At 47.0% G+C, this 24,912-nt stretch overlaps 1 protein-coding gene across 1 annotated transcript; it reads left to right on the forward strand.

Moving 5' to 3' along the window:
* AHCY (adenosylhomocysteinase) lies at window positions 1-24,604 on the forward strand. The gene is made up of 10 exons (XM_042051113.1): window positions 1-107; window positions 1,757-1,947; window positions 4,573-4,648; window positions 6,416-6,568; window positions 11,217-11,329; window positions 14,002-14,209; window positions 15,022-15,109; window positions 16,021-16,138; window positions 20,454-20,648; window positions 23,615-24,604. Exons 1-10 carry the CDS (start codon window positions 80-82, stop codon window positions 23,744-23,746), a joined length of 1,302 nt encoding a protein of 433 aa, XP_041907047.1. The 5' UTR covers window positions 1-79; the 3' UTR covers window positions 23,747-24,604.
* The last annotated feature ends 308 nt before the right edge of the window (window positions 24,605-24,912 follow it).

Genomic DNA, 24,912 nt, shown 5'->3' on the forward strand with positions numbered 1-24,912 from the left:
GCTGACGGTGCCGCCTCTACTTAAAGCGCGCCCGGCGCCGTTTCCACCTCCTCCTGTCCGCTGGCCCCGCAGCACCACCATGTCGGACCGGCTGCCCTACAAAGTGGGTGAGTGCGAGCTCTGGGCCGGCCCCGCGGGGCTCGGCGCCTCCCCCGGGCTGCGGCGAGTGCGGTGCCGGGAGCGCGGCCTCGGCGGCCGCGGCGCCGCGCTGGACGCGGCCGCGGGGGAAGGACGGCGGGTCCTGTCCACGGAGGAGCCGGGCCTGAGCCCCCGTGCGCCGGGGAAGCTGCCGCGGGGGACGGGGGCTCGGGGATGTTGCACCGCTGGGTTCCCACTCGCGGTTGTGCCGCTCTCCCGGCCCGGCCCGCCTGCCGCGTCCCTCCCCCGCCGCTCAGAGCCCTTGGCGCGAACAGGCTTCGCTCCGAAGGTGAAAGTATTTCCCATCCTGGGACCTTCGACTCATGTGCCCTGAAGGTTTTGGCGGGTATTTCTGTAGACCTGAAATTTCACAAAGAACCCCAGTTTTTATAAAGAGTTGGGTGTTCCTGGGAGGCTCCTTTCAAAGAAGCGAACATTAGTCTTTAAGGCTCAGATTCATAAATAATTTACCCTGGAGGCTCTGAACCTAAAATACTGTAGGATATTTTTAAAGCAGCCCTGGTAAAGGCTACCAGGCCCTTAAGAGGGGTAAGATTAAACCTCCTCCTCTTGATGTATTTGTTTCCATGGTCCTTTCCTTGCCTGTTTTCAGGCAGTTTTCAGTTCCGGTGGTGTACAGACTGTGCTCCAGTCAGCTCTAGCATGTGCAATAGCATCAGTGGCCCCAGGCTTCAGTCTGCAGCAAAATGCAATTAGCGTGTCTGTATTAAACCTGGCAGTCTAACTCCGAGTCCTGGTGTTCCTTAATGCTTTAAACAGTCTGTGTTCACGAGGTAGGTGACAAAAAAGCATCCGACTGTGGCCTAAATGGAATGGTGAACTTCTGAAATCTCTCAAAGAGCAAACCGAGTAAGAGGGACACTGTGTTGGCTGGTGCTGTAGAGTTGATGCATCTGGGCATTACCTGCTTAACCCTAGTGGTTTTAAGGCTGGGGTTGGACATCCATGGTGAGTGCAGTGAGCCTGTCAGAAGCCTCTCTTGCTCATTTTTTGCTGGACTTTTCTGCTATAGATCCTTTTTACAAAGGTAGAAGCAGACGGGCAACTAAGGTAATTATGGTCACTTAAAATAATTTGTGTGTATCCAAGGACCTGCAGCTTTGCTGTGAGGAGGGGGAGCTGAGCTAGGCACTCAGCTCCTGGTGCACTCTTAGGGAGCATTCTGTGTGTGGGAAGCCACTGCCCTACAGCCAACCCCTCCCCACATGCAGGTCAGTACTGTGGAAGTCAGTCCCTGTAGGAAGTGTTGGATGCTCGGGCAGTGTCTGTAAGAAGAGCTTAAGGCTGTGGCTTACTGAATTAATGAGCTTCAGGATATCTGTGCACTAGATCACAGTTGCTTTATACCTTCTTGCAGTAGCATGCTTTTTGCAGAGGGGCTTGTAGGTTTGGTCTAAACTCATTTGAAAGCCTGTGAGGGAGGCTATTAAACCAGGGAGTAACTGGTTTAATAGGATCTATTTCCTGCAGCTCTGACTCCCAGCTGTTGCTGGGTGTTCAGTTCAGCTGTTGCAGCCAGTGCCTACCCACAAGTGTGTGAACAGATACCAAGGTCTCAGCTATTCAAACTCTGACACCTGTCCTGCTTCTCTTGCAGCTGACATCAGCCTTGCAGACTGGGGTCGCAAGGCCATTGAGATTGCGGAGAATGAGATGCCAGGGCTGATGAAGATGAGGGAGATGTACTCTGCATCCAAGCCCCTGAAAGGTGCCCGCATTGCTGGCTGCCTCCATATGACTGTGCAGACAGCAGTGCTCATAGAGACCCTCATCGTGCTGGGGGCTGAGGTAACGTGGCTCTGAGTTTCTCTCTCAGCTCTTGGGTAACTCTCTGCCAGGTCACTGCTCCTGCTTATGTAACACCGTACGGAATCCTGGCAAATGTCTGTACTCTTTGGAAGAGGCTGCAATCTCCACGTGGATGGATTATGTCTTCTCTCCTCGAGCAAGAAGCTTGTTACCTGCCCTGAACAATTCTGGGGTGTGTGTGTTCCCTGTGGACAAGCTGCAGCTTTGAGTGCCTGTTGTGCCCTGTGTGCAGTGCCCTGGGCAGTGCCCACAGCTGCTCCCACATAGCCGGGCTGTGCTTGGACTTGCAATGCTGTGGCTGCTCGTGCTGCAGCTCTAGGGACTGCCTCCAGCACAGATTAGCCTGTATTAAGAACCCCACAATGCCCTGGTAAAGTCAGCAAAATCTAATGAAGCTTTCTGAGGGCTGTGCTGGCTTTTGAGCTGTGCAGGAAAACAACAGGGATGCAGTGTGGCTCAGGGACCAAGGGCTGGCCAGTTACTCTCATCCATATTAAAGTCTGAGATACTTAGAAGCCAGTTACTGCCTTGTGTCCCATGCCTGACTGGCTGAATGAAGTCCAGACATCACAGCTGAGTGTTCAGGGCATGAGGAGAGCCAGGTATCTGAGCACAATCTGCATTGCTTGTGTGCAGAGCAGGGAGCTGGCTGGATTGCTAAGTATGTATATGATCTGAAGTTCCTTCCTCCTGCAGTTTAGCTGCCTGAATTCAGGCTGCCCAGAGGTGCCCTATATGGGAGCTCTCTCTGGGAGCAGTTAAGAACTGAGCAGTGTCATGCTGATTGAAAGGCACTGGGAGAAGGGGAAGTTTTCCTCTGTAGCAGTGAAGGCATTTCCTCAAAAAGAGGAGGAGGTAGGTGTGGACAGTGTGCCAGCTCAGCCTGGGCAAGGTATATGCTGCTGTGCAGGCGCTCCCCAGCCTGTTCAGAGCTGTCCTGTGGCTGCAAATGGTGCAGTGCTGAAGGAGAGCTTTGATGTGGAGGTCCAGTCCTGGCTTTGTTCCAGCCACTCTATGTGGAACTCTTGTCCGTCCACAGGATTTACAGGAAACCAGTAGCCATTGAAATTTGGGAAGCTCCTTGCTGCTCCTGTTGGTTGCTGTATCCCAGTATGGCTGGCTTAGGAGGCAGCTGTGTGATTATTTAACATTGCCAAGCTGCTTTAAGCTGAGCACAACCCCATCTGAGTCATTCAGGGAGGTACCTGCAGAGACTGGGTTCCTCTAAGAATGTTGTGGTTGTAGCTTTGAAGGCGTGTGCTGCTGTGTTAACTCCTTGTCTGATGCCTGTGGATTAGTTGAGGCTTTAATTTGAGTTTTGATTCAGCCCTGGTTCATCTGTTCTGTCAGAACTTTGGTGCCAAGGAGGGAGGAATGAAACTGATGAAATCATATCCCATGTAATGAGAATGTAGCTCACTGCAGCACAGCAACGTTAGTGTCCCTTTTTTGGCTGGGATAACAGGGATAGAGTAAATGCTCTGTGCTTCAGAGTGTAAGTTCTAAATTTGTAACAAAAACCAATCGTTCCCATAACCAGTGATGTAAATACTAGGGTCTGAGCCCATCAGGTGTGCCAGTTAATCCAGGTTCTATGTCACTATGACAAATCTGTATCAAGTCTGAAGTGTAAACAATATATAGGTATTCTGTGTACTTTGAATGTCATGACACCTTTTGATGTCATCTGTACTGGTATGGGAGAAACTTGAAAAAACCCAGGTGAGGAGGTTCAGCTTTAGGTTATGGATTCTGTTTTCCTGTGCTCCTTCCAGGTGTGTTTTCATGACAAGTGTTGGTTGTGTAGGCTGCTTCCAACTGCAGCCCTTACTTCAAAACGTCACTTATTGATCAAGTGGGATGAGTATCTGAAAGCAGGCTGGATGGTTGTGCCTTGTTGCCCTCTCTCCTCAAGCTCTTTAACCAGTGAATATGCAAATAGCTGCCAGTCAGCCCTGTGGGGAGCAGAGGGTATGTGGCTGTGATGTGGTGCTGTGAGCTGCAGTAGGTGTGCAGATCCTTTTCAGTGCAACTCAGCAACATGCTGTTGCTTTTCTAGGTGCCTGAACCTAGTTATGAAATCTGAGGAAAACACTTAGCTCAGCTGGAAAAGCTTCCATGACTGGAGCACAGAGTGGGAGGTGGGTGAGCATAATCTTAGAGAATGCCTGGATTGAGTGTAATGTTTCAGCTGCATTTCTGACTCTTGTGAGTGCCAGCAGGTGTGTTGCTGCATGTCCATACCTTCAGTAGACACTTGCTATGGGGCTGTTCTGAAAATCTGACCTTTATTTGACCAAAACTTCCCAAACCCATGCTGTTGGGCACCCCTGAAGATCTGGAGTATGCTCTGGCTGTCGGGGAGAAGTGCTTGTGAGATGGCTGAATATATGGCACAGCTAAAGCTCATTCACCTTCTCTCCATGTGACATTATTTTCCCTTAGTCAGACACCCAGTTTTCAACTTATCTTTGCAGAGCTACTGAAAAAGGCAGGAATCTGCACTCATTTCTTTCTGCTCTTGTTCCCTTTTTAACTCCCGTGTTTGGTAGAGAGTGTCTGATATCTCAGAACTTTGTTCAGCAAACAAAACTTGTTTTCCAGGTACAATGGTCAAGCTGCAACATTTTCTCCACGCAGGACCACGCTGCAGCTGCTATTGCAAAAGCTGGTATCCCTGGTAAGTTTTCCATGTTCTGGTTTGGCTCTGAGTTGGGCTGTACTGCCTGTTCCTGCTAAATCAAACTGTGTACACATTAAGCTCTTCTGAACAAGCTTGAGGATGGAAACAGCCCATCAGAAGCAGTGATTGTTACAAACCAGGACATTTGATTCAGACTGTATTGCATCAGCCTGTGCACAGGTCTCCCAGCAAAGGCTGCTGTTGGGCTCTGTGTTACCCAGCTCATCAGCGCTGGGTGATTAAATGGAGTGGTGTATAGGTGTGTGTAGCTGGAGGTGTTTGGTGCTTTCCAGCAAGCTCTGTGCTAAATAGGGGTTGGGAAAGGCAAGGGAACTGCCATGTGCCCTGTCACAGTGGCAGGATCAATACCCAAGATATTTTTAGGCTAGAACTAGCCCAGCTGTGTTCCTGCCTGATATCCCTTAAGTGCTGTATCAGGATTGCTGCTGTCTCGTTACTGTCACCTTCCAACAAGCAGCAATTCCTCACAGATCAGTAGAAATACCTGAAACTGTCTGCTGTGTAACTCAGCTTAAGGAAATGCAATCCTCAGTGCTGGAAACTGCATTACCTGAGCCCAGCTGCTGGCAGATGCTAAATCTGATTTCTGGCAGCCTGGTTCTTTGCTTTGGGAGGGGTCTCTCATTTCTATTACAATTAACTATTGCCACAAGTCTTTCCTCATCTGTGGCACATTCTAAGGCAGCAATGTGGTCCCTTCATCAGCTCCTTTGGCACTACCAGCTTCAGGCATTGCCTCTGGCGTGGGATGTCAGAGAGCCATGTGCGATTCTTTAGATGTTGAGTTGTCTTCCTCACTGCTTTCAACACCCAAAACTCAACTGAAGAGCCGTTTACAGGTTGAGTGTTTGTCAAAGTGTTTGACCTTTGTCCTTGGTATCCTCATTTTTGGAACTTGCTCTCTTTGTTAATATTGTACTTCTCATACTAAATTTATGAGATCTCAGAGGAATGCTGGTCCTTTGGCTTCAATATGAGATCCTGACACACTTTCCTTTAGAATAGGTAATTGCATGATTGGCTCTTCATGGCTCAAGGTTAGTTTTCTGTATAAACAGTGAAAACATGACAATTTAGCCAAATGCTGGAGTGTGTAAATAATGTGCCCACTATGTGTTTGAGTGGCTGAGTACCTCTGAGGATTGAGTATATCATGAAGACAGTACAGATGCCTGGAAAGACACAAATCCTGGTGACTGCAACATGCCAGTGGTGGCAGCCTGTTGCTGGGGCTGTACTGACACAGAAATACACCCTAGTTAGAGCAGTTAAGGCACCTCAGCTTGGATTTTAGTGCTGGGCTAGAGATTAGAATTTAAACTCAGTTGCTGAAGAGTTTATATTCTGCTGCTTAGCTCATGCTGAAGTCTGGTCCCTCTTTTCTGCTGTGCTAGAAAATGCTGTAGTTGTGTTTTCATTTGTCTGTATCAATATGTCTAGTGGCTGTTTCTAATGAGTGGGGTGTTGCGGATGTGAGTCTGCTTTAGTTTGCTTTGTCTTCTCCTTTTTCATGGAAGAAGAATGAGAGCAATGAAGTCTCAACATTTTGACCATGTTTGTGTCTTGGAACAGTGATTATTCTGAGGTCTGTTTTTCAGTGCAAATGTCTTTGCTTGCCTGCAGGCACAGATAATCATCTGTCTGTCAGCTGCTACTGGGAGCTGCTGATGAAATCTTCCTTTGGCTGCTTCACTACATGCTGAGTAAGAAACTGGCTAATGGTGTGCGTTTGTTCCCATGCAGTGTTTGCCTGGAAAGGGGAGACAGATGAGGAATACATGTGGTGCATCGAGCAGACCCTGTACTTCAAGGATGGGCAGCCCCTCAACATGATTCTGGATGATGGTGGAGATCTTACCAACCTAGTTCATACCAAATACCCACAGCTGCTGAAAGGTGACTCATGTTTTATTTTCACAGGCACAGTTCTGCTTAGGGGACTATTTGGGGGGATGTTTTCTGCAGGAATTCCCTGCTGGTGTAAAAAAGGGTGGGGGATGAGGGACAGGCATGTGCAAACAGGCTGTGAGAATTCCTTACAGTTCAAGACCAGAATCTGTTACCTGGAGGAGCTGTTTCCACCTCTGCTCTGTAGCCCATAAGCTGCAGTGTCCTGTCATGGCCATCCTTTACTGTGCCCATTACCTGAGAATGACCACTGGTTCTGCTGTCATGCCAAAAGCTTCCTGGAAGTGGGCTGTGTTCTAGAACTGCTCAGTGTCTGCTTGCAGTTAACGATTTTCCATTAATGCGTTTCTTACCCATCTTCTTAGTGCAGTTCTGAATGAAGTCATGACCACCTGTAGCCTTCCTTGGAAAAGGAACAGTTTTCTACCTTAAATACTCATTCTGTTTGTCAGTGAAGATGCTGATGGAGTGAGGGTTGGCACTCTTGCTTTGATTTGCCTTCAGTGCAAGTTAGTAAAACTGATCAGTGTGGTGTTGCTAGCCTGTGTTTATGTAAAAGATTTATGTGAAGGGAATTTGGCATGACCAGGCTGATCTGTGCCTGGTGAGTATGACAGACTCTTCTTAGCCCTGCCAGTGTCCATCAGCTCTGCTGCAGCAAGATGTGGGTGCCCAGGGTTGTTAAAGGGCACGTTTAGTTTGGGATGTGAAGGAAATTGGAAGGTAATACAGTGGGGTGTGGTGGCGCTTTCATAGAGGTGCGGTAGCTGTAGAAGCCTGCTGGATCAGCTCTCCTCTGACTCGTGCTCTGCTTTAGTAGGAAGATAGGAGGAAAAAATCTGAAGGTGGCAGGTGGTGAGTGGGGCTGTGTGAGGGGAGTCTGGGGCTCTGCTCCTCATCCATGTGTTGCTGCAGGTAGGAGCACCAGGAAGAGGGAAACGCTCTGTGACAGGCTTCACTTTGTCCTTCGTCCTCAGCCTGATGTCACTCATAATCCAACACTCAACATCTTTGTGTTATTTAAACTGTAATGAAAGGTTTTCATTGGTCTTTGCTCAGCCTCTCTTCTATCTAAGGTCTTGTGCTTCCTGGGTTGCCTCTGTGTGATGTTCATGACCTCTTGCTTTTCCCATGTTTGATGCCAAGAAATACCTCAATTGGTCATCCCTCTTTGTCTTCCTTGTGTTTTCAGAGGCCAAAGAAAGTATTTTCCATGTTCATTCTCTGTTTTCCAGGGTTGTTTCCCTGCCGTGCACACCTTGGTTAGTGTCCTTGTTCCCAGGGTCTTTGAGCTGAGCCCCTTTCACTTCCAGCCCTCCTGTTGTCCTTATTTCTCCTCTCCAGCCCTTTCCACCCTCTTGCTTGTCTTGTGCTCCTGGTGTGGGAGGGACTGGCATAATACAGTGCAGTAGGACAATGGCTCTTGCACTGTCTCGTGTCTTGGCATCCATCTGTAGTCTGCCTCTGAAAAACATCCCTACTGCCTGGATCTGCTTCCTAAATTCATAGGAATGGCTCTTCCTCTGGAGTTTTAAAGAGTCCAGGGAGGATGCAATACCTGTCAACTTTTCCCTTCCCAAAATGTGTGGCTGTCTGCACTGGCTGTAGTTGAAAACCTCCTTGCAGCAGTTCAGTAAATTAAGACCAGTCTCTGCAGAGGGGAGCAAACTTGATTTGTTTTACTTTCCAGTCCCTTGCTCCTTGGAAACAGCAAAACTTCCAGAATGGACCCACAGAGTAGAGTCTTGATCTCATTTATCTGAGCTTTGTGCTTAGCCCTTTGCTTATATGAAGCAGTGTAGTATCCAGTTTTGGTATCTTATAGCTAACAGAGGCTAATATATCCTAAGGGCTTGTGGGGGTATCTGACCTCTGTGGAGGTGGAACAAGAGTGACATTGGCAGAGCATGCACAGTGTGGATTGTGAGCACAGGAGACATTTTGGCATGAGGCAGCTGAAAGTGCCAAATTCAATTTGACAATTAAGGGCTGGAATAAGTTTTCTGGGCTAATTTTAGAGGGAATTGTCTTCCATGCTTCAGCTGCTTCTAAATTAAATAGTTCAGTCCTAGTGTGCAGCTAACAGTTGAAAGTAGGATTCCTTCAATTAGGAGATGGGTTAAATATGTGTGTGGAACTGTTCAGTAAGCTTCCCCTCTCCTGAAGTATGCCTGCAGTTAGAGGGCAGAATGGCCTTTGTACTGTTGGCTTATTCTATTAAGCCAAATGCCCTTAATACCAAGATAAATAAAAGTAGGAAGGGGGAAAATGAGAACTGACCAAAGGGGAAAGGCATCTGTGCAAGGGAGCTCTCTGGCATCCGTGCAAAGACCTGTGTGGAGAAGATTGGCTTGTGATTTCATTCATCAGATTTGCTCATTGCTCAGGTCAGAAATATGGGGGAGCAAAGCAGGTCTGAGAGTTTAGCAGGGCTGTCTCAGTTTAATTCAACCTTGTCCTTGCTGCAGGCCCTTCTCTGCTCCCCAGTCACTCAGGCATTGACCATGAGTGGTGTAGGCAGCACTTGGGGCAGCTGCAGAGTGGTTTAGACCAGCTGTAGATGGCACCTGGAGCAGTGTTTGGGTGCCTCCAGGGAGGGGAAGTTGTTGGCATACAGGATGTGAGGTCTGCTTAGTGCCGTGGAAGGATAATCTGTTAACCTCAGGACTGTCATCTTTAGAGCCTTTGAAGGATGAGGACTGTCTCCTGCTTGACAGATACACCAGAAGAGAGAGAGGGCAGGTTTGAACTGGACGTTCCTGCTGCAACCTCCAAAAGCTTTCCTTCACAAGGGGATGACTATCCTTGATCCAGGCAGTTGCTCTGGAAACTGATGCTTTTTGGAGACTGTCTACAGATCCTCCGTTTCGCTGTGCATGAGGCTGCACTGTGAACTTTAAACTGTCCTCTCCCCTCCTAGCAAGCCCTAAATATGCCAAAGCCTGAATGCATTCCCTCAGCAGGTGACCATCAGGGGAGTGGGGCTATGGAGGACTCTGTGGTGAGACACAAGTGATGGGGATCAGTCAGCCTAATCATAGAATCACAGAATGGTTTGCTTTGGGAGGGACCTTTTAAAGGCCATCTAGTCCAACCTGCCTGCAATGGGCAGGACACCTTCAACTCGGGTTGCTCAGAGCCCCTTGAATGTTCCCAGGAATGGGACATGCAGCACTTGTCAGGGCAGCCTATGCCACCCTCATTGTAAAAAAAAAAAAAAAAGCTGCCTTATAGCTAGTCTGAATCACCCTCTTTCAGTTTAAAACCATCCCCCCTTGTCCTGTTGCAACAGGCCATGCTAAAAACAATGTGTCCCCATCTTATAAGCCCCCTTCAAGTACAGAAAGGCTGCAGTGAGCTCTCTCTGGAGCCCTCTGTTCTCCAGGTTAATCAAGTTCTTCTAATGCTGTTGGTCCAATTTCCTTTATGTGCCACAGAGTGGTCTGGGGAGCAACAGAAGGGTCTCATGGCTCAGTCTCAGGCTTTACCTGGGCTTGGACTAGCTCACACTGGGTTTTTTGAGCAGTGAGGACAGGTTTGGACTGGACTTGGCATCTGTGGGTGAGCAGTGCTCTGAGAGCCAGGAGGGCCCACTGTGTCCTGGGGGCATTGGGCGCAGTGTTGCTGGCCAGGCCAGGGAGTGGATTGTTCTGCTCTGCTCTGGGCTGGGGCAGCTTCACCTTGCATATTGTGTGTGGTTTTGGTCACTGCAATATAAGAACGATATTAAACTGTTAGAGAGTGTCCAAAGGAGATCATGAGGATCATGAAGGGCCTTGAGGGGACGCCATATGAGGAGTGGCTTGAGGGCACTTGGTCTGTTCAGCTGGAGGAGACTGAGGGGAGAGCTCATTGAGTTACAACTTCCTCGTGAGGGGAAGAGAAGGGGAAGACACTGATCTCTGCTCTGTGACCAGTGACAGGACTCAGGGAACAGCTGGAGCTGTGCCAGGGGAGGGTCGGGCTGGGTATCGGGAAAGAAAGGCTCTTCCCCCAGAGGGTGCTGGGCACTGCCCAGGCTCCCCAGGGAATGGGCACGGCCCCGAGGCTGCCAGAGCTCCAGGAGCGTTTGGACAGCGCTGCCAGGGATGCCCAGGGTGGGGTTGTTGGGGTGTCTGTGCAGGGCCAGGGGTGGGACTGGGTGATCCCTGTGGGTCCCTCCCGGCTCAGGACGTTCTGTGGGTCTGTGGGGGCCGGGCTGAGGGGCTGCCCCGGGGTGTCAGCAGAGGGCGCTGCGGCGCCGCGGAGCGCGGCCGGGGGCGGTGCCGCCGCTTGTGCCGGAGCTGCTCCGGCCCCGGGCACCGATCCTGGCACCGATCCTGGCACCGATCCTGTCCCGCCGGGCAAACCAACCCCGAGGGGCTGCGGCAAAGCACCTGCCTACCTTCCCCCAGGAGCTGGGCTGCTACAGCCTGCTAGGGAGTCCGGGCGTACAGCACCAGAGGGTGCAGAGGTGTGTGGCTCTGAAGCACATCCTCTGGTGTTTCTGCAGTTGTTTGAGGGTTTTTATCTCTTCCTTGCTCTCTGCCAAGGGTTTGCTTAACTTAAGCCTCTAGGAGTTGCTCCCAGCACCTGGACATCCTGGTTTGCACAGCATTGACTCCAGCTAAGGTGAATCCTTTTACTCTCCCCACAGGAATTAGAGGTATTTCAGAAGAGACAACCACTGGGGTTCACAACCTGTACAAGATGAAGGCCAACGGGACCCTGAAAGTTCCAGCTATCAATGTGAATGACTCTGTCACCAAGGTAATACAGAACAAGCCCTTCTGCATTTTTCTGCTCTCTGACCAGCTTGGTGTTGGGATGTTGTCATTCCCGTGAAAGTATTCCTTCTCTTGCTGAGCTTCTCCTGATCTGGGTTGGAACAGAGATTTCCACCATAGCCTTAAAGTGAGCCCTTGATGTCTCTAATGGGACATGCCATTGTAAATACCCTGCTGTCAGGACCTCGAGAGCTTTTTGTATGTAAGAATGTACATTCTTCTGCTATTTAATAATAAAGGTGAAAACACCTTTGGAGGTCATGGCTCCGGAGGCACAGTCAGTACCTGTGGCAAGGAGCCTGTCCTCATTCTGAGCAGCTTAAAGCCCCCCAGTACGTGTCAGGTAGCAGCTGGAAAAGCGAGTGTGACTTGCATGAGCTTGTGCTGGTTAGGGTTGTTTGGTCAGCCTGTGGTTGATCTCTGTGAGCAGCAGTTGCAAAGGAGAGGGCAGGAGGGAGATATTTATCCCTTGCTTAGCTTTGGTACTGCTGCCGAGATAAACCCTGGTGAATTGAGGATGAAGTGAAATGATGTTTAAAGGGTGCTCGTGCTTTTTGGCTGCAGATGAATTATAGTGGGAATTAAAGGTATACTAAAGGTTTATGTATCTTGATGTTTTTTAAATCTAATTACTGAATCTATTTCAAGTTCCCATGCAAACATAATCCTGGTGGGTTGGCAGTTCTCCTGTTTGGCCTGCCTGTTCTGCAGTTTGCTGTCTCCTTTTTGCTCACTAAGATGCACCTGACACTTACTTCATAGGTAGTGGGCTGGAATCCAGTTCATGTTGGAAGAAGTTTATTCCTTTACATCCTTTTCACCCAGATTTGTGCCTCTTGCATAATAATTATTAATACTGTTTAGTAGATTTGGAAGTTCAGATGTTTCTAACAAAGCCTCTTGAAGGGATTTGGGATCCTAGTGCCAAACAAGTGCTTGTTTTCAAGTACTGTTTGGTATTTATACAGTACAAGATTTGCACTAACCACAATTAGAGATCTCTGGGAAAATGTGCAACTGAGCTGACAAATTCTGCTCTCCTAGTCTGATATTTCCACTTGGTGCCAGGTTCCTGTGCTGACATTTGGAGAGAGGAGGCAGGTACAGCAGCCAGTTCTGTTCTTCCCTTCTGCCACTTGAGTGTATTTTGGGTGGGACAGATGTCTGCATCCAGCACTCTGCTCTCTTGCCTGCATGGGAATACACAGACACCTGGAAGGCTTTGATTGCAGTTGGGGGATTTGGTGATGGGGAATCAAATCTGATGATGCTGCTTTCCTCCATGCTGCAAGGAAAATCTGCAGGACTAGGAAAGAAGGATACCAACTGGCACTAGCTTTAGAATTTGAAGGATTGGTAACACAATTTTCTGAAATATTAATGGCAGATATGCCTCTGATAATGTTTATAGGCACTGAGTCAGAACTTCTGGATCTGAGGTATAATTTGTTACACTTTGGCCAATTTCTGCCATGCGCAATTTATCCCATTTCTATTCATACTTAAAAGAACTGCAGGTGTTGTGGGTGCACCTTCCACTAGACCAGGTTGCTGCTTCTGGGAATTTAATCTTATGATTACCAGTAGCAGACAGCGCTGTGTTAAGTGAAAGCAAGAAGAATCGCTGCCCTAAGGCTGTAGAAAGCTAGCACAGGCTTTGAGACCAGAATTTTGCTGTGAACAGTGAATTCTTCTCCTTGGAGAACACAGCAGAACATTAGTAGCGAGCCAGACTTTAAAAAAATTCTTGGGCTCTGTAACTCCCCAAATAATCAAATCTGTTTGTCCCTCTTCCTGGTCAAAACAAAAGGTCCAAGGAGAAGAAGGCATATTAGAAAAACCAGTACAGCAACGTGTGTTTCTGAGTTTAGGAAGGTGTTCAAGGACTGAAGTAATATTTAATGTCTGACTTAGCTGGGCAGTTTTGATTTGAGAATCTGGCTGTTAATGTCATGTGATAATGTTATAGTAGGAGGATGTTGTGTGATGGGGCATTAGGAGATGAAAGCCAGGGGTTCCTGGTTGCAGTGACCACTATTGTGAGTGGCTGCTTGCTGGATTTTTCCAAATCTGAGCAATAGTGAGGTCTTGACAGTGTTAGGGTAGCTCTTCATGGAGGAAGAAATTCCCATGGGGGAATTTTGATCTTCTGGGTCTGCTGGAACCAGTTTCTCCTGATTGATGTGGGCAGCTTGCTACTCTGCAGGCTGGACATGTCTTGCAAAGATAAGATGATGTGCTGCTGGTGTGTTTTGCCTTCCTGTGGCACTTGGTTCAGTTATTATCTGATAACCAGCAGCAGGGAACTCATGAACATCTAGTTTAGAAACTCAGACCTGCATTGGTGTGAAAGCACTTGATAAATTTAGGTTACTGCTAACAAGTTTTTAACAAGTCCAACCCCTGGTCAGTAGACACAATGAAATTTATGAAATGCTTCTCACCACGTTGAAGCCTGTGTCTGATATAACTCCCTAGACTAAAACTGGATAAATAGAAACCTCAAACCAAGTTCTCTAATTCCTGTCCCTCATGGTGATTAAAGTATTTAGGCGACTCTCGTAGTACTTGCACATAAGTCCATCTTCTTTCTCTAAGGAAATTTCACTTGAGTGGCTTTCCTCTATTCTGAAACTGCTCCCTTTCCTTCCTCAGAGCAAGTTTGATAACCTTTATGGCTGCAGAGAGTCCCTCATCGATGGCATCAAGCGTGCCACAGATGTCATGATTGCTGGGAAGGTGGCAGTGGTGGCAGGATATGGGGACGTGGGCAAGGGCTGCGCCCAGGCCCTGCGGAGCTTTGGAGCCAGAGTCATCATCACCGAAATCGATCCCATCAACGCGCTCCAGGCAGCCATGGAAGGTGGGAGCTGAAGCAGAGCAGGAATTCAGGCATCTGACAGGGTCTCTGCACATGCAGTGTAGAGCAATAAATGAGATCTGGCCAAGAAAGGTTCAGTGGGTTTCAGCCCTGTGCCTGCTGAGGTACAGTTGAATCCAGTTTAACTGTAGGAATCCCTTCCTTGCAGTAAGGGAAGGAGTTGGTTACTAGAGGCTTTGAAGATGTATTTGGAGTCAAGGATTCAGAGACCAACCATAGTGTGGGGTAAGGCTGAGGGAGTGTCCTCAAGTTGTGCAGTTCTAACCTCCAGCATGGGATAAGACTTCACTGGAATTAAAACAGTAAAAAATGCCAGGCCTTATGTTTGGTAGGTTTTTTTTGGAGAACCAATGCCATGCTCTCTCTTTTTCCAGCTGAGCTCAGGGCATGCTCTGGAGCTGTGCTCCTTCTCTTCTGTGGGTGCCTCGTGTAACTGTGCTTCTTGGTACCAGTTTATTCCATTTCTGTTCATACCTGACAAGAATTGCAGGTGTGGTAGGGGCACTTTTGCAAATTCAACCCCCTGAATCCAGTCTGAGTCCTATGCCAGACTATACCTCTGGACATTGAATGCATAGATCCGCAGATTTGGAAAGGATGAGGGATGAATGGGTTTTGTGCCTTGTTGGTGTTCAGCAAGACCAGTATCCCACTACCTTGCATCATCCCTAGGCCAGGTGTCAGCAAAAACATTTGACTCATTCTCTCTCGGTACTTTTCTACTTCTAGTATTGTGTCCCACTTGTTAATAAATGTTGGTGGTTGTGTAGAAAAGTAACCTTTTCTCTTTTTAGGTTACGAAGTTACAACCATGGAGGAGGCCTGCAAAGAGGGCAACATCTTTGTCACCACCACTGGCTGCACTGACATTGTGCAGGGCAGGTATGGCTTTAGTGAAAAAGCAGCCAGTTGCTTTAGTGAAAGCATACCTGTACAGCCAGGTTTCTTTTTTTAAATACAACCATAACCTGTCAGCAGTACGGTGAGGGTTAGCACACAGTGATCTCTGGATGTCAGAATTTAGCATGAATTTAGTGAGAAATTAAGCCTTTGGTCTTTCAGTTTTGTTGGATGTTGCCAGATTGCAGTTGTTCCTGGCTTATGGAATGTAATGATGGAGAAACAAAAGCTGCAGAGGGATAAATTGACTTTTGGAGAATGAGGGCTTCAGGGCTGAATTCTGTGTTAGGCCAAACAAATGTGAACAGAAGAGGAGGCAGGTAAAGGTTGAAAGTGATTGCATCTGTGGATGCATATAGCAGCTGAAACCAGCCTGTTCTCAATGAGCTGCCCTGCAGTGTTTGGTTACTGCTGCTTAGATCTCAGTTTATAGCCCCAGCTGCACACAAACTCCTTCCTTCCTTTGCCATTGACTGTACATGTTGTAATAGAAGATCAGATTAGGTGGGAGGAGATCAGGCCATTAATGTCTAGAGATGTAAATCTGCTGGGAACTTCAAAGTCATGAAGAAAATGATTTCTTCTGTGTAAGAAGGAGAATAACTGCAGGTATTTGTTTTGACCAATTGAACAAAATTTTATTACTTTCTATATTGGGGAAAGTACTTTCTCTCCAGTAAGCTCTTATATCCTTGGGAAATGTCCTTCCCTGGAAGCTTGGAAGTCTTTTCCAGTGGACTTCTCATGCCTGGAGGGGTTACCAGCCCCTCACACCTTGTGAGAGTCAGTGCAGTTACTGAGCTGGGCACTTGTCAGGGCTGTGGATTGGAGCATCTGCTGAGGGAGAAAACTCTGTGGATTAACTTTTGGTACAACTTTTTTTTCTTTTGCAGGCACTTTGAGCAGATGAAGGATGATGCCATAGTGTGTAATATTGGCCATTTTGATGTGGAAGTTGATGCCAAGTGGCTGAATGACAATGCAGTGGAGGCAGTGAATGTCAAACCTCAGGTGAGGCAGCCTTTGCACAGGCTCTCCTGCTGGAAAAAAGCAGTAGCTACTCAGTGTCCATTTCTAGAAAGGTGATTTTCTCTTCAGGTTCTTTGGTGTTTCTAGCTTTGTTGGAAGCCACTGTTGCTCTGGTCAGAATGCAGATTCTGCTTACCTGGAACAAGTTTCACATGATATTCTTGGGTTGGCATCAAAGCAGTTGTTTCCAGCCAGTGCCCAAGTCCCTCAGGGTGACCTCTGGTGCCTGGTATGGATACATTTTTCTCCATGTGTTCCCTCTTCCTTGAGAGATAGGAGCTTACCCTTAGTACTGGTTGTGCAGACAATTAATTGCATCAAGTCCATTCCTTATGGGAAGTCAGCTTTGATGTTTGGGGCATGGGCAAGAGGGTATGCAAGTGTGCTTGCTTTGATAGCCCTGAGCTGAAAACAGTGCCAGATTTCAGCTGCAGAAAGCAAGTTAGATGAGGAATACATAGCAGACCATTAGCGACTCCGTAAAACTTAAGAGCAGAGCCCATAGATTGCCTGGTGCCTGGTCTGAATTTCCTCTTGTGAAGCTGTTTGCTCATGTACTGCTCAGCAGCAGAACAGTTGTGGTCCTGAGGGAATGTCAATGGAAAGTCTTTCAGGATTCTGCCAAGGTTTGAAAAAATTCACACCTCTTTCACCTCTTTGTTTTCAAAGTGTGGTGTGTTGTTTTAGTCTACTCTGAGATTGAAACCTCAGGAAAGCCTATCTGGAGCTCTGCCAAACTTGGGTTTCTCTTCCATACTTGGTGGCTTCATTTTAGAAACCTGTGTGGGCAGACCAGGCAGGATGTTTTATCCTTGCTCAGATTGCATGTCCACCATGCATTTGCTTTAAGCTGTGCCTGTAGCTACACAAGGAAAATCAGAATCTGAAAACTGCAGCTTTTCAACTGTCTTAAAGCAGAGGAACAAAACTGAACTAGATCAAAACTGTTTTGTGGCACCAGGATTGAAGGAGAACATCACATAAATCAAACCAGACTTTACCTGACTTGGTGTGGCACTTCTGGCTATCTTTGAAGAGGGAGTGTTCGTGCTGATAGCAGGATTCTGGGACAGGTTTTGTACTTTTTAATAACACCACACCCAAACATAACTCTCAGAGCTCCATCTGTCCTTCCAGTTTTCATAACTCCCCTGTGGCTATTGGTCACCCACATCAAAGTCTTACTAAGCAGTTGTGAGGGGTAAGTTGGGACACTTTGCATGGCCTTAACCAGGTCTGAAGTTTTACCCTCAAGTTCTCACTATGTTCAGGTTCGTTCTTGCCCATGGCTGTAGTGGAGCTGCCTGTGCTCAGCAGCTCTTGTCCTAGAGGAGCCCACAGGTACCTGCCTGCTTTCTGGTAGCTCAGGTTGTTTTAAAACTAAACCTTGAACTGCTTGAAGAGTAAACACTGTTGAATGTTCAATTGGGTGTTAATACGGCACCACACAAACTACCTGCACAGAGGCAGTAAATTCCTTTTTGTATGCTTTGCTTTGAGGAGCCAGTCTGGCATTGATGAGAGTGCAGTAAGGTGCAGTGTAGTCCCAGGTGTGAAAACTGTAACAAGTTTCTGCTATAAAAAAAAAATTAAATTACCTTTTGAAAAGAATGGAATTGGGGTCAGGGTTGTCCATATGGATTAATGCTGAAGAAATCTAATGTTCTGAATATTCCAATTTTTACTAAAACCTGGCAGCTGCTTTTCTGTGTACTGAACCAGAGAGGGGAATATAATATCAAGAGCAAAAATCCCTGACTTTCTATGAAGACATCTGTCTCTTGATGAGAGGATTAATGTCAGAGCTGAGGGTTGTTACCTTCACCTGGAGGTACACAGTAATTGAGACCATGTCCAGCATGGAAGTTTCAGTACCAGTGCTGGGCAGATGTAAGAGATATTTAATACTTCAGTAAGAAAAACATCATAGTGTGCCGTTCTGGCTCATGTGATGCATTCAGAGGACAGTTAAGGAGGAAATAGGCTTATTACTGAAAAGCTGGCAGGTTGGTTTTGCTCTGGGTTTGCACTGCAGCCCTGCTCAGCTGTGTTTGGGTATCAGAGACTGACCTGCAGCACAAACTCAACTCGAGAGGGGAAGGGAAGGTCAGGGTCAATGAACTTCAGCTCATAAATAAATTATTCCCATATAGTGTGCAGGGAAGTGCAAAGCAGGCAGAAAGTCCAGAGCCAGGTAAATTCCAATGGGAAAAAGGAGGAGGCATTTGTCTGTGTGTGGAAAGGAGCTCATTGCTTGGGTAACTTGAATTCTACTTCTGGAGCAATTTCCTGAGCTTATGAATGAGCCTGTTTATCTGTCTGTATATGAGATGTGTTTCCACAGTACTGACTTAAGCCTCTGCTGGTACCACTACTACTTTGTATTTATTTTTGTGCATTAATTTTACATTTTCTATGTTCCCTTGTGCATTGAATGACCCTGTTAGCACAGGTTGCTGAAGGTGTGGGGTTCTGTGCACAAGCCAGGAGCTGTCCAGGGGCAAGTTGTGTGGCTGTTATATAAGGATATAAGATTTTGACACCTAAACTGCCCAATTCAGACTTCAAAACTGAAATGCTACTTTAACTGCTCAGCTATCTTTTAGTAGTTCAATCTGTAAATGTAATGTTTGTTGTAAGTAATATTGTAGCTGTTCTTGGGATTTTTCATGTTCTGCTTCCCATCTGGTTCCTTCTTTGTTTTGTTGCTTCCTCCCATAATCTCCTGATGGCCCATATGGTGTTTTTTGGGTGGATGGAGCATGTCACTGGTGGTCCACCATGGAGAATTTGCATTCAAAATGATAGCTGCAGCTGCTCAGTGGGGATTGTTCTCACCCCACCTGAGTGCTGAATGCTTTTGGGCAGGAGAAAGCAAGACTGCTTTAGGGCTGCCCTTTGAGGTGGTTACTGCCTGCATGTGTTGTGCTGAAATCACAATCTGTCATGTGATCTCAAGAAGCAGAAAATGGTGCTGTGATTGAAGCATAGCTGAGGCAGGCAGGTGGAGGCACAGACCTGCTCTGAAGGCAAAATACCTGTTAAAGAAAAAATGGTTTGGATGGGTTTGCTCTTGACATCTCTGCTAAAGTCCTGCACAAGGATGTTTTTTCAGAAGATGGTATTGTTACACTTAAAGCCTCATCCCATGTGGCTTTTAACTTACAGGCCAAAACTTTAAGAACAAAATTGAAAATGATGCATTTTACTTAATATTAAATAACTTCTGGCTTCTAAAGTTTAAATACAGCTGTGGAGAGGGACCCTTTTAGGTCTGTCACAGTTGCTGTTCTGTGCTAGCAGAAGATAAATGCTCTGAAGCATTAGGTTTTGTTAAAGTGTGTTGCTGATTATGTTTTAAGTATTTCCAAACTGCTCTGCTCCCAAATGCCTGGTATGACATGAGCAATAAATATCAGTTAATACTGAATATTCTTGTGACTTGTGGGCCATATTGGTGTTTCATTAATTGGTTTAATATTGTAACCTCCTCCAGGGTAAAGGCAGGGCAGAGAGGAGCTAGTGAGAGGTGGAAAGGAGAAGCAGGGTTGAGTTTTACATTGCAGGAGTCCAGTTTGGCCCAGGTAGTTGGGGCACATGCTAAGTGACATTATCTCCTGAGCTATGTGGGACAGTGAGATTATCTATCTCCTGAGCTGTGTGGGACTCTCAGAGCTGAGGACCTGTCTCCTTAGCCCATTTGAGCCTGGATTCTGTGTGCAAAGTCCTGCTCTCCCTGGCGTAGCTCAGGGAGGATCTTATGTGTGGTCCCCCAAGAGCAAAGGAGGGTACACCAGGAGCCAGGACAGCTTTTTATTGAATGTATTGGCCTTGCAGAGGTGGGACCAATTCCAGGGGACCTTCAGCAGGCTGAGGGCTCTGGCTGTTATGCTGTGTTAGATGCCAAGGCTCTGAACTGCTGCATGCAGAGCTGTTCCCTCTGCCCTGTGTCCCCACACCAGTTGTGACCACTGGGCATAGATGAACTGGGGTTTACTGCAAGCAGCATGTTCCCACCACAGCTGGCTGGGACTGCACACACGTGGAAAAGCCAGGAGAATTGGGGAGCTGGTTAAATAAATTGGGGAGCTGGTTAAATACGAAGCAGATGCCAAGATGGGTGTGCTGTGAAGCGCAGGGTTGCTGCAAGCTTTGCAAACACTGGCTGGGATTGAGGGAGGGGTCTCTGGTACAATTAAAGTGCTGCAGTGCTGGATTGCTGAGAGGGAGGGAGGCCCCCCAAGCCCCCCAGGTTCGCCCTGTGCCTGACGTGGCTGTGGCACCGCTGCTCCCACAGGTGGATCGCTACACCCTGCGCAACGGCCGCCACATCATCCTGCTGGCCGAGGGCCGCCTGGTCAACCTGGGCTGTGCCATGGGCCACCCCAGCTTCGTCATGAGCAACTCCTTCACCAACCAGGTGCTGGCACAGATCGAGCTCTGGACCCACAGTGACAAATACGCCGTGGGGGTCCACTTCCTGCCAAAGAAGGTGAGTGACAGCCATGCAAAGGTGCTGCTAAGGAAGCCAACTTCAGGTGTGGCTTTGTTTGGGCTTGAACTCATTTCCTGATGAAGGTTTTTGTTGCAAAGTGGTTCTGTCCTTCAGAGGATGTTTGGCTTTGGATGTGCTGGGTATGGATGAGCTGTTCTTTTGTGTGCAAAACTTGGACTTGCCTGTCCTGTGATAGAACATCCAGGCACTTTTTGACTTCTCTAAGGTGCTGGGAAGCCCTGTGCTGCCTCAGGGTAGTTGGAAAGCTTCTCCCCATCAGCTTGTTCCTTCCACAAGCTTGTCCAGCAGCAAAATGTAGTGGGCAGAGTTGAAGCTGGAGTGAAACTGAATCCCTTTTACTGTGGGTGGTAAGAGTCCTGATCCCATTTGCACCTGAGAGAGGGTTATCACAATCTGGTTCTAGTAACTTCACAAAGTATAAATGACAGATTTCCTTGGATTTCCCTTTAAATTTATCTCTGCATTCTTTGTTCTTGGAAAAGTCTGGATCATGTCACAGCTTGCAAATTCCTTTTAGAAAACTAACCTGGTTTTAATTTTTCAAAACAAGACTGAGAATTTGAGATGGCTCATGGAAAAAGATGCTGGAGTTAAATCACACTGCCTTTGGAACTCACTGCCAGGTGTGAGAGCAAGTGTGAAAATACTTTCCATTTAGGAAGTAGAATGTGTATGTAATGAGGTGTTTTCTGAAGGACTTAAGTTTCCAAACTCATCAGTTAAGGATCAAGCAAAGCATACCAGAAATGCAGTGTAGGAGTTGATCAGGAAACTGCCACATAATTGTCTTCAAAGGAACAGTCTTGTTGACAGTTCTTGTGAAAATGATAGCCCAGTGTTGTTGATTAAATGTGGTTTCATCCTCTCACTGAATAACAATTTTTAGTAAGCATACTTGAACTGGAAATGAAAAGTAATGCCCAGAGCAGTTAAACGTGAAGTTGCTTGTTAGGGGAGCATATGGCAGTGATCTCAGGTTCATCCACTGTGACAAAACACTCTTGACTCTGTGCCTCCCAGCAGGCTTGATTCAAAGAATAAAGCAGTCTCCTTCTCAGAACCAACAAAGAACTTTCTCTGATAATGTTCTGGGCTAGTGCCTTTCCTTGTTCTGTGCAATTGCTTTGAGGTCCAAATGTAAAACTTAACAATTACCAAGTACCTTACACAGAACTTTCTTTGACTGCAGGAATATTGCTTTGCTCAACCATTACAAACGAGCACACATTTCTGCAATGTGTATTCCTGGAAATCTAGGAAAACTCTTATCTCTGTGTTCTTGACACCAAATAATGTCCTGCCCGCTCAGCTTTGATTTTAAGATGAGAATGTCTGCTTACCTTCATCTAAATTTGTGTGTCTCTTATATCTAAGTCTTGAAGTCCCCAAGCTGTCCCAAGCAGCTTTGAAACAACTGATCCCTGCTGCAGTCTGAAAACCTTGTCAGGGACTCAGTTCCTTTTTAAGTGGGTGAAATCTTGTCTTAAATTCACTGGTAATACACATATGAGAGCTTTGTCTGTCAGTCTAATCAACAAGATATGAATCCAATTTCTGACCCTCCTTTATTTGTTTCATGGTATCCAGACAGGATGTACTAGGCTTAAATACTTGTTTCCCTTCTAAACACAGGCGTTCCCTTAGGTTTTCTTTCTTTCATGGTTTACCTGACTCTTTGGTGGATTTCATTGTTCACTTCCACATTATTCAACCATTTCCTCTTAGGTTTCTAATTTTCTCTTGTCACCTTTGGCTCTGCTGGTTCCCAAGAGATGCTGGCAGTTCTGCAGTGGTTACTGTGAGCAGGCTGAGCTGCAGTGAGTTACACTCTGTGCACATGGAGCTTTTTACCTGGTTCATGGGATTACTTCAGAGTAGTGGCTTTGTTACCACAGTCCCTTGGAGGGGGAGATCCAGGACTAGTTTTTGAATCATTTAGGCCCTGCTGGTTCCCACAAGCTGCAGGTTTGGCCCTTGATTGTTTAGTTGATTTACTGCCCTTCAGTTATATTGCAGCCTTTCATGTCTACTTAACTAATGTGAGGGAAATATTGCCAGTCTTTGCTATGTTGCTGGGATTTAGACTTACTTTGTATCTGTTTCTGTAGCTATGATTGCCTGTTTTTTGCAGGAATTACAAATGGTCAAACTTGTCCTTGATGCCTGCTTGTGCTGTCCTTTCTACCTCTGAATATCCCCTGTGCCTGTACATCCCCCTCTGACACAGCAGCTCATTCACCATCCTCCTGTTTCTTCTGTACCAAGCTCCTGGAGCTCCTTAACTGCCTTCTAACTTTATACATTCTCCAGTTTCTTGAGTTTATACACCTGCCTGACACCTCTGGGATAGAGACATTATATCAACCTTTCTGAGCTTGTGTCCTACAGCCCACCTTGGTTTTATTCTTCATGAAGACAGTGCCAGCAGATACAAGTAGTCTTGCTGAATTGGAGATTCTGGAATAAATTTCGTTATTCATGTGCCCCTAACATGGGATATCTGGAAAGGACAGGAATTTTTTTCCAGTGTTAGGACTTGTAGGATGACAGTGCAATATGTCCAGGTGTCTTTGTAGTGGAAACTGGGGCTTAATCATCCTAGCAAACTGGATATTCTTATCTCTGAAGAGTTTGATCTCTGTTCTTTGCTTGCTGGATGGATGTGAATGTGTAAATGAGATAGAAATGGGTTTGATTGTATAAATTTTTGTCTCGCTTAAACTTAACTTGTCTTCCTCAAAAGCACAAGGCTCTTCCATCTGAGTGCAGGTCTGTGCTCAGACAGGTGAGGGATGTTGGCAGGAGCAAAGCTGTGTCAGTGTAAGTCCCCTTTGGGGCTGCTGTTGGTTTCCACATACTCATTTCTCCCTCTGGACTGTGATGTCCTGAACTAATAGGGCTCTGTTCTCTTAATATTCTTGTCTCAATGTTTTGTTTTCTAGCTGGATGAAGCTGTGGCTGCTGCTCATCTGGACAAGCTGAGTGTGAAGCTGACGAAGCTGAGTGACAAACAGGCCAAATACCTGGGTTTGTCCAGAGATGGGCCCTTCAAGCCAGACCACTACAGATACTGAGCAGGTGGCACTACCCAAAGACCAAAGTGCAGGGATACAACCTTCCAAAGCTCTTGTGTGTGCTGGGCTTCTGAGGACAAGCCTTTTGCCATTTTCCTCTCAGTGCTGCACAGCCCCTCCTCTTACCAGGGAACCTTCAGGGCCCTGTCAGTGGAAGAGGATCACTGACTCCTGGAATTAGAATTGGTTACTTAGCTATTGTCACAGTGAAAAGGATCCCATGCACCTTTTGTTGGTTTCTAATGCTCCAATAAGGGGAGCAGGACAGAAGGTGGCTAAATGAGAATGTGTAGTCTTGCCATACAAGTGGCTGACAGCTTTGAACAGGCTCACCAGTGAGGTGGGGAACGGTTTCTGCAGGGAGATGCTTTTGCCATGTCCTGCTCCAATCAGGTGAATCCCATTAGGAGACTGGCAGCGCCAGGCCCCTTTCCACAACAGTACCCTGGTAAAAGTACATATTGTGAAACTGGAGGAAATAGGGGGGATGTGGGTTGCTTGGTCTCTGTGCTATAAAATCAACTTAGCCTCCTACCCAGAGATAAGAGCTGGAGTTTTTTCCTGGGTTAATTTACTCCATTGGTTTTGGTCAGAACAAAGACCCTTTTGTGCTTGTGCCATACCAGCTTGAGGAGGGGTGAGGCAAGAGAGACTTTTAGCAGCCTTACCAAGTGTGTTGTGAACAGCTGAGGAGCCACTGAGGGGATGGTTGGGTTTAGGGTCCTTGTTCAATCCTTTGCAGACACCAGCAGCACACTGCTACCCCCAACTTGATTTCTCCGAGTTGTCATGTCTGCTGTATCATGTTTGTCACTGATGACTTCAAGTGCTTTTATTAAAGATCTGACTGTGGCCTGATTTGTTTTGTGCAGTGAGATGTTTTGGGGTTTACCATGGGTTTGTTTAGCTTTGTGTGATCCTTAAGCTACTGAAAATACTTCATGTACCCATGTGGGGTGCCCTCCAGGCAAAAGCCAGTGCTGGGGCAACTCTGCATCATGTTCTGGGGCTGGGAAAAGCTGCTCCTCAGGAAATACTTGAAGGGGCTGCATCTTACAGGAAAGTCGCTCTGCCCATACAGAATTATCTCCATGTGTCATGGAAGGTCTCTCTTGCCACTGTCCTCTTCAGCCAGCATTGTACTGGAGACCATCTTTGTTTCTGGA

This window comes from Corvus kubaryi, unplaced genomic scaffold (genome assembly GCF_017639235.1).
Source record: "Corvus kubaryi isolate FWS band 111438036 unplaced genomic scaffold, C.kubaryi_AGA036_p1.0 134, whole genome shotgun sequence".
Classification (NCBI taxonomy): domain Eukaryota; kingdom Metazoa; phylum Chordata; class Aves; order Passeriformes; family Corvidae; genus Corvus; species Corvus kubaryi.

What these genes read in the sequence shown, in the direction of transcription:
- AHCY (XM_042051113.1), top strand. Translation starts at nt 80, where the DNA reads ATGTCGGACCGGCTGCCCTACAAAGTGG. An exon ending in TGCAAAAGCTGGTATCCCTG is followed by an intron (nt 4,649 to 6,415) that starts GTAAGTTTTCCA and finishes GTTCCCATGCAG; the next exon opens with TGTTTGCCTGGAAAGGGGAG. An exon ending in GCTCCAGGCAGCCATGGAAG is followed by an intron (nt 14,210 to 15,021) that starts GTGGGAGCTGAA and finishes TTCTCTTTTTAG; the next exon opens with GTTACGAAGTTACAACCATG.